The sequence below is a fragment of the Taudactylus pleione genome, unplaced genomic scaffold (genome assembly GCF_031769625.1).
Source record: "Taudactylus pleione unplaced genomic scaffold, aTauple2 ptg000665l, whole genome shotgun sequence".
NCBI lineage: Eukaryota > Metazoa > Chordata > Amphibia > Anura > Myobatrachidae > Taudactylus > Taudactylus pleione.
Genome location: NW_028285067.1, coordinates 863,218 through 876,312, shown reverse-complemented (window position 1 = coordinate 876,312; position 13,095 = coordinate 863,218). Strand labels below are relative to the sequence as shown.

Genomic DNA, 13,095 nt, shown 5'->3' with positions numbered 1-13,095 from the left:
GTTTATTTTGTGTTTATTTTGTCATTTTAGTCTTTGGATGGACAGTTGGTATATTCAGCAGAAGGAAAAACAATTCCTCACTCAAACACTTTAGATGCTTCAGGGATGCCAGTGTTGCAGCCAACTTTTTCTGCTCTGTCCCCTCAGATAATGCCTGTACAAATGGCAAATCCGCAAACCAGAGCTGGAATTCAGCTTGACACATGTGGACTGACAGGGCTGCAAGTTCTTTCGGCTGCACCTGGTGATAATAATCAAGTTCCAACCCTTCTCCCTGCATGCCATCCATCCATATTAAATCATTATGGCGTACAAAACGTGATTCATCAAACCCAGAATGTGATGGGAGTCCAGGCTAATTCTCAGCAGCAATATCAGCTGTCTGCTGTACAGCAACCAACTATGCCTCTCAAAGATCCCTTAATGTATTCCTCCAATTTACAGCAAGGACAAAACTTTCACGTTCAGTCACACCCGGAGCAGCTTCAGAGTTCAAATCCTCAAACCCCTTACCAAGCTCCTCTAGCACAGCAGCAAGTTGTTTTGCAACCAGCCGTGGTTGAACAGCCACCAAAAGTAATATACCCCACGGTTGTTGCACAGGAAGCCGTGCCACAGTGTATGGAGCAACAGTATGAGGTAGAGCATTTGCCATTTAATACACAGACATCAGCTGTCCCTGAGGCTTCTGGTCATACACAGCAAACATTACCATCATCTGTGCATGAACATTCTCCTTACAGCCAGCATCCATTGTCACAAATTCCTGTCCAGCAGGCATCCTGTGATCTAGAACAGGCTACATACACCTTGCAAATGGTTAAGCCTTCTGTAGTGGAGCAACCAGTGTTCCCTCAGCATGCTATAGCATCTTCAGAACAGTTGCATCCCCAGGCTAATGTCCGACAGAATCCTGCAGAACAACCTCTTTACATCCAAATTCCTCCCATGGAAGCATATGGACAGCAATCTGTTGCAACTCCTGACCAAACTCTGTGCCCTCAGAAAAGTGTTGCACCCCCTGAGCAGACCATCTTCGTGCAGCAAGCAGCTGTCTTACCAGAGCAACTAATGTACAATCAGCAAATTTTGCAAACTGCAGACCACTTGTGCTATGTACAACAAACTTTGCCTATATCTGAGCAGTTTACACATATCCAACATGATAGAGTAGCCCCTGATCATATATATTATCCTCGGCAAACTATTTTATCAGCTGAACAGCCGGTTTACCCACATCACTCTTTATTAGCTGATAAGACTGGATATTCACAGCAGGCTACGTCAGTTGAACAACTTGTGTATGTACAGCAGAACATAACTGAGAAACCAGTGTATGTACAGCAGACTGCATTAGCTGAGCAGAACATGTATGCCCAGCAAATGGTACCTTCATCTGAAAAGCCAGAGTATGTCCATCAAACTATGTCACCAGCTGAACTGCTACTGCAAGCAAAGCAAACTGTACCATCTGAACAAGTAACCTATGTCCAGCAATTTGTTCCACCAGCTAGCCAGCCATTGTTTGCACAGCAAGGGATTCCACCAACTGAGAAACCAGTGTATGCCCCACAAACAATGCCGTTACCTGAACAACAACCAATATATACCCAGCAAGGCTTACCACTTGGCCAACAACAGCCCTTATGTTCGCAGCAAAGTGTTACACTACCTGAGCAGCAATCTGTATATACTCAACAAGCTGTGCCACAACCTGAGTTACAGGCAGTATATGCCCAGCAATGTGGTCCATCACTTGAGCAGCAGTCTGGCTACTCCCAGCATGGGGGACCACGACCTGACCAGCCTGTGTATGTCCATTCTGGGGTCCCAGTGTTAGAGCAAACTGTTTATACCCAGCATGGATGGGCACCGGTGGAGCAGACCATGTATGCTCAACAAGGTGGGACACTATCAGAACATTCCATGAATGCCCAGCATGGGGGTGCACCAGCGGAGCAGCCTGTCTGTGCCCAGCAAAGCGGTCCACTGTTGGAGCAGACCATTTATACACAGGGTGGGGGTCCACCATTAGAGCAGGCTGTATATGCCCAGCGTAAGGGTCCACCATTGGAGCAGACTATGTATGCCCAGAATGGGGGGCAACCATTGGATCAGGCTGTGTATGCCCAACATGGGGGGCCACCATCAGAGCAGGCTATATATGCACGGCATGGGGGGCAACAATTGGAGCAAGCAGTGTTTGCTCAGCATGACGGGACGCCATCAGAGAAGACTGTATGTGCCCAGAATGTGTGGCCACCATCAGTGCAAAAAATAGAACCTTCTTTCAATGCATTACAAGATGTGGCTTATTTGGAAAGACCTATGAATTCACAGCAAGTTCCAACTGATCAGCATTTGTATCACCATGAGGCAGTCCCAGCTAGTGAACAGAAATATAACCAACAAACCGTACCACCATCTGACAATACAGGTTATGTGCAGTCATCTCTTGGCCCGTCACCTCATCAAGTGTGTAGTTCACAAGTAACTCCTCCGGTTGACCAGCAAGTATATCCACAGTCTGCTACACAGCATGTGCATAATAAATACCTAATAACCACTGCGGACCAGCTTGCATATACCCAGCCTGCAGTACCTGTGGCTGAGCAGCATGCGCATATAAATAGGCCAGTTTCTCCAGCTGCTCAGCCAGCGTATACACCTCAACCAGTCGCTGCGATCGACCAAGTATACCTACAACAGACTGCTGCCGATCTACCGTTATATACCCATCATGCAGTCTCCCAGTCTACCCAATCTATTTACATGAACCAAACCATGCTTCACTCTCATCATCCTTTATATGCACCAATGCAGCACACTCCTCCTTCAGACAATTCAGTATTGTACAGTCACGCAGTACCTGCTCCTATTCATTTACAGTTGCCGCCTTCAGATAGACTTGTATATGTTCAGAATACAGTACCTTCTTCAGAGCAGTTGACCAACACGATGCATGCGATACCGACTGTAGAGAAACCAGATTGCATTGAGCAGCCAACAAATCTTTATTTACAGAAAACGTTGACTCCGCCACAAGACTATAGACCAGAAGTGCATACTGAAAACCATGTCTATGTACAACAGTCTATTCAATCTCCAGATAAGCAAGCCCTGTCAAATCAGTTAGATGCAGAACAAAGGGTCTGTAAGGTTCACACAGATGTCAATCAAATCTCATTGTCCTCTGCAGGGTCACAGCCCACACATCAGCCTTTTGTGCAGTCAGGAGGGCTGAATCCGCAATGCTCCATTCCACCTTCTAATGCACCAACACTATCTGGTGTCCCTCTCCTTGAGCTCGGTCAGAGCTATCAACCCTTAAGTCTACAAAATCAACAAAATGGCCACCAAAGTATTATGCATGTCACTGCTCCTCTAGCTTCTAAAGAATCATTGCCGCCAACCAAACACGATCAGCATCCACCTGTACAAACACACGAGCACCAGATTTCAGATAGTTTGGAGTTTGTGCCAGGGATACCCTCTGCATCCAACAACAATGATGTCTTGCCTCACCAGCCCGTTTTTCAGCAGCAGCTTCCTCTCCATCCTGACAGCCATCAATCTTCACAACCGCCTGGCTTTCTTAATCCCATTTCACAACCAGCCTGCACAGCTATAACTGGATTAACAGAGACGACGATTCACCAGGATGCTTACCAAATTCCGGTTGTAGGTGCAGTGGCCCAAAGCCAAATACATCAGCCAGATACGGAATCTCAGCAGGTAAGACCCGGTTTTTAACTCTAGAACAGTGAGATGAGCTTCACGATTACAATGGAATGACTCATTTTAATGATTTTAGCTTTGGTCAATATCATTTCTACTGTAACCAGGTAGACTTATGCTGGCTACACACTTGGCGAGATATCACTCGTTTTATCAACTGGCAATATATTTTGCTTGTTCTATCAACGAGCGATATATCGCAAGTGCGTCGGCGGGTTTGTACACCAGATATATCCCTGTGAACTATGGAGTTTACTGACATATGTCAACCCTACAGCACAGCCGATCTTTCCAAAATCTATATCTGTGCATCTGGTTGTGTGTACGTACAAGCCGCCGACCGCCCATACACTGGTTGCAGGAACTGCCGACACTGACATCTCAACTGGGTGGGAAAATTTAAGTGTCTGCCCAGTTGTGATGTCAGCCCAGGCACATTGAGCGGCTGATTGGTATGTGTGTATAGCATATGGGCACAGATGTAATATACTTCACATGGAGCTTTGTTGTCCTTTTTAATTTGTGATATTTTTTTTATACACATGTTTCATCTAGATCTGGAATTCACAAAGAAAAATGCATATAAATTAAGCAGTTTATTATAAATTTATCAACCATTAAAATTGCACTTAACACATTGATTACAATAAAATAACAGTGGGACACTTGCAGGCTGTTCCCCAAAAGCTGGCACTTAATTCAAGTTAAATGTGCTCTTGGGAACCAGAATACAATGTCTCATTGTTTTATCATCGTCTATATGTAAGTGCAATTTTAATTGTTGATACATTTCTAATATACCTTGATCAGTGTGCATTTTTCTTTGTCATTTACAATGTCTTTCTGTTTACTTTGCCTTTCTTATCTGTGAGGTTATATAATTGGAGTGTACTAGTGATTTGTGTACTCCTTTCAGGCAGGGCAGTTGGTATATATTATATTTGGACTACTCTCATCCTAGTTGGCTCCTTCTTTTGTAAGGGTAGCATTGGAGTTTTGTTGAAAACAATGAAGATATTTCTTTTTAATCTTGTTTTAATTTAAAATTTACTTTTTCTGGCAACTGCTATGTTAATCAGGAGCCCCCCACAATCTCCCATGGCTGCAGGATGCAAGGAGTGAAATACCGTCACCTGCTGCCCTATCCCCTACCTCAGTGGTGGCCAAACTCAGGGCCTGATTCTGACCCGGTCGCAAGCGCTGTGCGCTCGCAACCGGGTCGATGATGGGCCTGCTCCGTCGTGCACATGCGCGAGTCCCGGATAGCGACGGGCACTCCGTCGCTCCGGGTCTCGTACCAAAGGGGGCGTGCTGTCGATGTTGAGTGACAGCACGCCCCGTTTGGTGGGCGGGCCGGGGGGTGGCTGCCCAAACTGAGGCGTTCCCATGTGAACGCCTCCGTTTGGGGGCGGCCCCATTGACATCACAAGTGATGTCAGTGGGAGAGATTTCGGCTCTGTTAGAGCCGAAATCTCTCTGGGGCTTGCGGCAACGAGACCCTACCACAAGGGTCTCGTCGCAAGCCCGATGGTCTTGACCATCGCGACCATCTTCCTGGCAGCTCACCCACAGCTATGCGAGCGGACAGGAGGCCATTCTAAAAAAAAAAAAAAATAGCCCGGCCCTGATTCAGAGCGAGCGCTCTGAATCAGGGCCTCAGTCCCCAATAACTCATAATAGTTCATGTTTTTCAGACCACCTGTGGACCTATAGAATGTGTCCTTTAGCAATGAATGCAACAAATTTATTAAAATGTGACTTCTAATAATACACCCGGGTACCAGCTAGGTGATGAGGAAAACATGAAGTGTTAGGGGTCCTTGAGGACTGAGGCCCTGATTCAGAGCCGGACGCTCTGACAGAGTGCTCGCTCTGAATCAGGGCCGTCCCTGCTCCTTTTTGGAGCGGCCTCGGGCTTGCGACGAAACCCTGCAGTAGGGTCTCGCTGCCGCAAGCCCAGGAGTGCATTTGGCTCTATCAGAGCCAAAAGCACTCCCACTGACATCACTAGTGATGTCAGTGGGGCCGGCATCAGATGGTAGGCGTTCCCATGGGAACGCCTCCGTCTGGGCAGCCACGCCCCTGGCATGCCCACCAAAGGGGGTGTGCTGTCAATCACCATCGACAGCACGCCCCCTTTGCTGCGAGACCCATAACGACAGCTTGGCCGTCGTTATTTGGGTCTCGCGCATGCGCACGACGGAGCCGGCTCCCTCGTGCGCATGCGCACTTGGGCAACATCGGCCCACTTGCGAGCGCTCGCGAGCGGGTCTGAATCAGGCCCTGAGTTTGGCCACCACTGCCCTACGTGTTTCTCCATCCATAGGGAGAACTGACACATTATTTTCTGACAGTGGTGAAGGTACCATACGCAAATAATTACCATAGAGTATGGAAGAGATTTCTTGTCACAAGAAGTTTCCAATCGCTACTTTTCAGTTATCCCGTTTACTACTGTTTGTTGCAGAAGGGTTTGGATAATGTATTGAGACTGTTCTTTTTAGGTTCAAATCTTTGGTCTCTGTTTTCTTTCAGCAGAAGGAGGCACAATTACCAGAAGTGCAGGCTTTTTTTAGGTGCTTCATCTAATTGTCCCTTCTGGGGTTTTACTTTCCCAGCTTCCCTTTTCAATGCAATTCTCGAGTCTGAAATTATTTTCAAGCAAAAAAAAAAGCGTGGCACTCACAGACTGTTAGTATATAGAATCATCTAATTGAAAACTCTATTATGGTGATCCAAGAAAATACATAAAATATAACCTTTAATTCAGCCTTTAAAAGCTTAAAGCCAGCGAAATATAAAGTGCAAAAAATGTGTAAGTGATACAAATGTGAGACAATACTAACAAAAAATTCAAAAGTTGCGTCCACTCTCAATTGTTTATATTTAATAATTTGTTTAGTATAAGTACAGCCTTCCAGTTTAATGCTATACACAACAGGATGCTATTGTTTTTACTTATGTCATAAAGATGTCACCACTCCTATATATTTGGGTTAATGATTTAGTATATTGTGTTCATCTGGAGTTGTGGCATCTGTACCGTGGTGTATATCTAAGGTGCCAAAACTGCATTCAATAAAGAATATTGGTTTATTGACATATTCTCATAAATGGTCCTTAGACCCTGCCCCATTTATCATGTAACTCTTTGCAGGATGCCACTCAGAACTCCACCAAATATGATTTACAAATCATAAATCACCCGCCTCACCCATGCACATTGCTTGACATATCGGTACCATTTCTCATGGTATATTATGTCAGTATGTCTTTCAATGTATCCTATCCCAAGATGCACTTTGTCTCATATGTAGTTTTTATTTCTCATGGTATCTCTCGTCAGTGCGTCAGATTTTAATGAATTAAAAGTTATATTTTAAGTATTTTCTTGGGTCACCATAATTTAGAGTCTTCAATTAGATGATTTTATGTCCGTGCAGGCCCCTTGTTGGAACACTTTTTTTTTTTTTCTTTTTTGCTTGTGTATACAGATTTGTTCCTGGGTGTACCCCTCCCCATTTGAAAACTTCATTACATCAGGATAACTAATTAACTGGAGAAGAATGAACTAAACATTACAAGTGTCAACAGTTTTTGTCCGTTTTCCGGCGTTTGGGAGCAAATTACTGATTGTCATTTGCTTTCATACCTTACCAGATTTTCATTCCAACCCATCAACTAGTTGGATGGTTGGACGGAAAATCTTTAGGTGTGTATCCAACCTTAGCGATGTGCTCCATGAGCGATATTAAGTGTTTTCCCCTGCACTGCCGGGCTCAATGTCGTTGACGACATTGAGCATACACACTGAACGATATCGTTAACGACATTGAGCAGACGCACTGAACCGTATCGTTAACGACATTGAGCATGCGCACTGAACGATATCGTTAACGACATTGAGCATACACACTGAATGATATAGTTAACAATATCATTCAGTGGCGACACCCTCCCTCATCCCCGAACCTGTAGAAACTGACGATATCGTCAGGTTGCCCTGCAAGTACGGGCGATGAAAGCCATCGGGAGCGCGCATAGTTAGCAATATCTTGCACACACACTGGACAATATTGTACGCGATGAACGAGATCGTTATTGTTCATATCGTCCAATTTATCGTTGAGTGTGTACGCGGCTTTAGACTTGGAACAATGGTGTGTCCTAGCTCTTAGAGCAAAAACTTGTGAAGGCGGGTTGATAGCACGGAGAGGTCTGTGGGAGTAAGCTCTGGCCATCTTATTTTCAACACTCTAAAAGATGGCACTTACTCTTTGCTTGTATTATGTTTTTTAGACGCATGCAGCAGAGCAGTCTGGTGCTCAGAATTTGGACTCCGTTCACAGGTAATTACTGTTAAATATTTCACTCCCTATACCTGAGATTCAGCAGTATTTTGAAGTAGTGTATGTGTAGATCTATCTATAGAGAGATCTATCTATATATCTAGCAGGAGAGAGATCTATCTATATATCTAGCAGGAGAGAGATAGGTCTACCTCTAGCAGGGTTTATCCATTTATATATACATAACTATACAGCGGCTTGCTTAAGTATTCAAGCCAGTAGGCACAAAGTCAGTTTTGAAAGTCATAATTAATTTTTTTTTTTAAATTGCAAAATACTGCTTGCATAAGTATTCATCACCATGCAGAACACATTTTGCTGCAATGACAGTTTTAGGTTGTGTTGGATGAGTCTCTACCATGTTTGCACACTGTGTGGGAGTGTTTTTCCCATTCTTCCTTGCAGGTTTGCTCCGATGCTTATGGACCGCAATTTTCAAATAGTGCCACAGATTGTCAATTAGATTGAGATCTGGACTTTGACTTGGCTATTGTACAACAGTCACTTTCTTATTGTTCAGCCATGCCAGTGGTCTTTTGGCCTTGTGCTTGGGATCGTTGTCCTGCTTGAAGGGTGAACTTTCTCCCAAGCTTTAGTTTTCTAACAGACTGAAGCAGATTGTCTTACAGTATCTCCCTATTTTGTGCACCATTTATCGGTCCTTGAAATTTGTCTAGTCTCGTTTAGGAAAAGCATCCCCATAACATGTTACTGCCTCACTGATAGCTCACTGTTCTTGCTCTGACGCTGGGGTTTGAGGGATGGCCTTGTCTAGGCAGTGCCTGGGTGGTCTAATTCAGCTTCCGTTTCCTCACAATTGAACCAGCAGAGCTCACTGGACTATCCAAGCACTTGGATATTATTTTGTAGCCTTTTACGATCTTGTGCAAGTCTGTAACTTTGTTATCTTTATTTTTTAGAATGCTCTTTGGCCTTCATTTCTTCAGTTTTCTGCCAGATTCACTATTTGAGCAAAGTTATTTGAATTAGATGGTATTCATAAAAGCTGACTTTTGTTTTTAATAATTCACAGGTAGAGGCTAATTGACAGCCAAAAAATATATATAATACCCAAGTATAAAAATTAGGCGCAGCCAATAAAATACAATAATAAACAATTGTTAGCTGTACAGCAGCTCCCAATAGTGGTGCTGGAAACACTACTCAATTAAGATACATAAACCAAATGAGTGTGTGTGTGTATATGTATGTATGTGTATGTGTATGTATGTATGTATATATATATATATATATATATATATGTGTATATATATGTGTAGATATAGATATATATATATATACTCTATCTAATACATACCCCCCCCACACACCCCCACCCAAGGGAGCACTGGATTATTTGATGATAAATTTAATGCATATATAACATTACATGTAAATACATCAATAAAATTAAGATAAATGATTTAGTATAACTAGTATCGTATATATCAACATATTCTCATAGAGCTATATCACTGATGACTGGCAAATATTAGTCGCTTGAAAAATATAATTCAAAGGATCCTGTGGAAATCCACTAGTGGTATAGAAACTTGATTAGCAAAGCCAGTGTGTTACTATGATTTGCATCCATATAGTCTCACCACTCTCAGAGAAATCCTGAGCGAAGGCAAAGTCCCCAGATAGTACCAGTGGTAGGGCAATCTTCTGTGAATTACGTTCCCCGTCTGATAATCAGAATCGCCGCTTGCCAATTTGATGACGTCAGCGGCAGTGGGAGCAACACATCAGTACCCAGATATGAGAAGAAGTCACGGCTCTCGCATAAAGAACGGAGATTTTGCATCCGTAACACCACAATGTTTAAGCAGATCCACTTGTCAAGCAGCCAGTATTAAGTCCACAAACTTAACGCGTTTCTCCGTTATTAGACCATGCAACGGTTTCCTCAGAAGATAAAATTGTCAGACCAGATATTTAAACAGTCAGTGTCCAATCACAGTAGACTGTCATTTTGCATAACAATTAATCCCAGGTGATTATAATTGTTCAAATCACCAGCACAGCTAACAATACAATAAATACATCACAAAGAACATTTATATTCCCATAAAATGTTTTAATAATATGCTATGGTATCAGAGAGAATGGCATCAGAGAGAGCTCAAGATAAATCCACTTATTCTAGAGTTAATTAGCAATAAACCTTATACTAGATCAAAACATGTGTACCTGATTATCAATCAGTAAAGGTGTCTAGATAGATGGCATATTTAAAGCTTATAAAACAAAACAGCCAATTGTGAGGGCACTATCTTTCATCTGTGTAAGTTTGGAACTATCACAGCAAAGGGTTTTTATACTTATGCAAGCAGCATTTTTTCATTTTTTTTCTAAATATGCAGACAAATAATGCACTTTGAGTTTAAAATGGACTTTGAGCCTAATGTCTCTTTAGTATGTATTTGTAATACAGACAAATCTGTTGTCCTCTTAGGGAACTGACTACTTTTGCAAGAAGTTGTATAATTGTATCGATGATATTATTTGCCTGTGAAAATATTTTACAGTGTAAGATAGATTTCTGTAATCGATCCTAAAACATCATTCATTTGAAAACAAATAAATTGTGCATAAATAGTCAATCTGCTACCATTTATATGTAAAATACAAGTGTGCTGTATTGTTCTCTTGTTAGTGACAGTATGGTTGTTGTACTTGTAATCTCCCCTGTGAACAAATGTTATTACGAGGGTGAGTTAAAAATGATCCGCACTCCGGTTATATTAAAACTTCTGTTGGCCGCACTGTCTTATCAATGCTTTCCGTACTAGGTCTCTGTCTCCCCAGACACTGCTGTGCAGGTTTGAACATGTTACGTCAGTTCATTTGTGACTGCAGTGCAAGAAAAAATGTCTGCCCCACTTGTGATTTGCACGAAAGAAGAGCAGCGTGCAGCGATTCATTTTCTCCTTCATCCACTAGGGGACACTGGAGCTTCATGACAGTGGGGTATAGACGGTGGGTTGAGTTGAGCCTGGCACTTTAAAAATCTAAAAGTGTGACTGGCTCCTCCCCCCTTTATGCCCCATCAGCCCCAGTTTTTAGAATGTGCCCGAGTAGAGCCGGTGCACATGGGGCTGTCTCCAGCCCTAATAATTAAAAAAAAAATAGAATAAAATAAGAAATCAATAAATACATATGAGGACAGGCAGACTGCTGGCTGTGACAGTCTGCCTGCAACGTGGGAGCCGCCAGGGAGGGTACCGCCACGGCTACTGCAGCCTGTATCTGGTCGCCCTATGGAGGGGATACTACAAGAGTCCACAGACTCAGCGGGGCCCGCCACAGTTGAAACCGGCTTGTGTCCGGGTCCCCGCTCCCCCCTCATTGCCCAGCACTCTGGCCGCAACAGCAACGTAAGTATGCACACCTCTCCTGACTAGCAGGAGAGGTGTAATTTCAGCTGGGCGAGTGACACTGTCACTCATAGCATACAGCCGCAGAATTCATTACCTTGGCAGAGCATATCCAGGAATCCGCAGTATACTTAGGAGACGCTTCCAGAGATATTGGCCAGGTAGCGCTAGGATCTCTGCTTCGCCGGTAGCTGCTCGCCGAGCACTTTGGCTTCGTGCCTGGCAAGCGGATGCTGAGTCCAATAGAGTGGTTGAAGCTCTTCCTTTTACAGGCGATATTTTATTCGGTCCGGGGTCCGGAGTTGGATAAGTGGATCTCTCTGGACACTGGGGGTAAGAGTACCTTTCTACCTTCGTCGGCACCTCCTCCACGTCGATCGTTTAAAGGACCTTCCTTTCGTTCCTTTCGAGCTCCAGCGAGATTTCAGGGTCGACCACGAGGTTCGTCTTCAGCAGGGCGAGGAGGTTGTGCTAGAGGACGTCAACCGACTAATGCCTGCCGTCCAGATCAAAAACCAGCAGACAAGCCTTTGGCATGACTGGCTCCCATCTCATCTCGGAAATCCGAAGGTGGGTGCTCATCTCCAGCGTGGCTTGGAGGCGGACTTGTTCCGAAACTTGGGTTTGGAATCTGGTATCTTAGGGATACAAGATCGAGTTTGCCTTCACTCCTCCAGTACGTTTTTTTACAACAGGTTTTCCTGTCGACCCTCTGAAGCGACTAGATTTGCGTCAAGCGATCGACAGTCTTCTGCTGGCCGAGGTTCTAGTTGCGGTTCCCACTGCACAAAGAAATCAGGGGTTTTACTCAAGCCTCTTTGTGGTTCCGAAGCCAGATGGGTGAGTCATTCTAAATCTGAAATCCTTGAACCAGTATTTTTCCTTTCACAGGTTCAAAATGGAGTCCCTCCATTCTGTGATTGCGGGACTAGAAGCAGGAGAGTTTCTGGTGTCGATAGATATCAAAGACGCCTATCTGCATGTTCCGATTTGGGAGCCTCACCAGACTTGACTCAGATTTGCCATCAGGGAAAGTCATTACCAGTTCCTGCCGTTCGGTCTCTCATCTGCTCCCAGAGTATTCACCAAAGTGATGGCCGTCATGGTGTCTCACCTGCACTCTCGGGGGGTGACGATAGTCCCGTACCTGGACGACTTGCTCATCAAGGCTCCAACGGCAGAAGTCCTTCTACGACAAGTGTCCCTTACATATCAGATTCTCATTAAACATGGTTGGATTGTAAACTTCCAGAAGTCTCAGTTGATACCCTCGCAGAGACTTCACTTCCTGGGGATGATTCTAGACACTGTTCTGCTTCGTATATTCCTGGCAATGGACAAGGCCATAGCTATCCAGGAGCTAGTTCGGTTGGTGCTCAGACCCAGGAAGGTGTCTGTGCATCTTTGCATTAGTCTCCTGGGAAAATTGGTGGCCTCCTTCGAGGCCATCCAATTCGGCAGATTTCACTCCAGAACTTTTCAATTGAATCTTCTGGCTCAATGGTCCGGGTCCCACCTACAGATGCATCGGCTGGTGCGTCTGTCTCCCCTGACCCGCATATCCTTGCTCTGGTGACTCCGCACGGAGCATCTGTTAGCAGGTCGGCCCTTCAGAATTTGGAATTGGA

The 13,095-nt window shown here is 44.2% G+C and overlaps 1 protein-coding gene across 4 annotated transcripts in view; it reads left to right on the top strand.

Annotated features, from left to right (window-relative positions):
• Positions 1-13,095, top strand: part of WNK3 (WNK lysine deficient protein kinase 3) — a 129,438-nt gene that overhangs the window by 76,953 nt on the left and 39,390 nt on the right. For all 4 annotated transcript variants that reach the window (XM_088455689.1, XM_088455690.1, XM_088455687.1 and 1 more), the window contains exons 11-12: positions 31-3,735; positions 8,038-8,087. In XM_088455689.1, the coding sequence (XP_088311815.1) occupies positions 31-3,735; positions 8,038-8,087 (3,755 nt within the window). The remainder of the gene's footprint in view (positions 1-30; positions 3,736-8,037; positions 8,088-13,095) is intronic.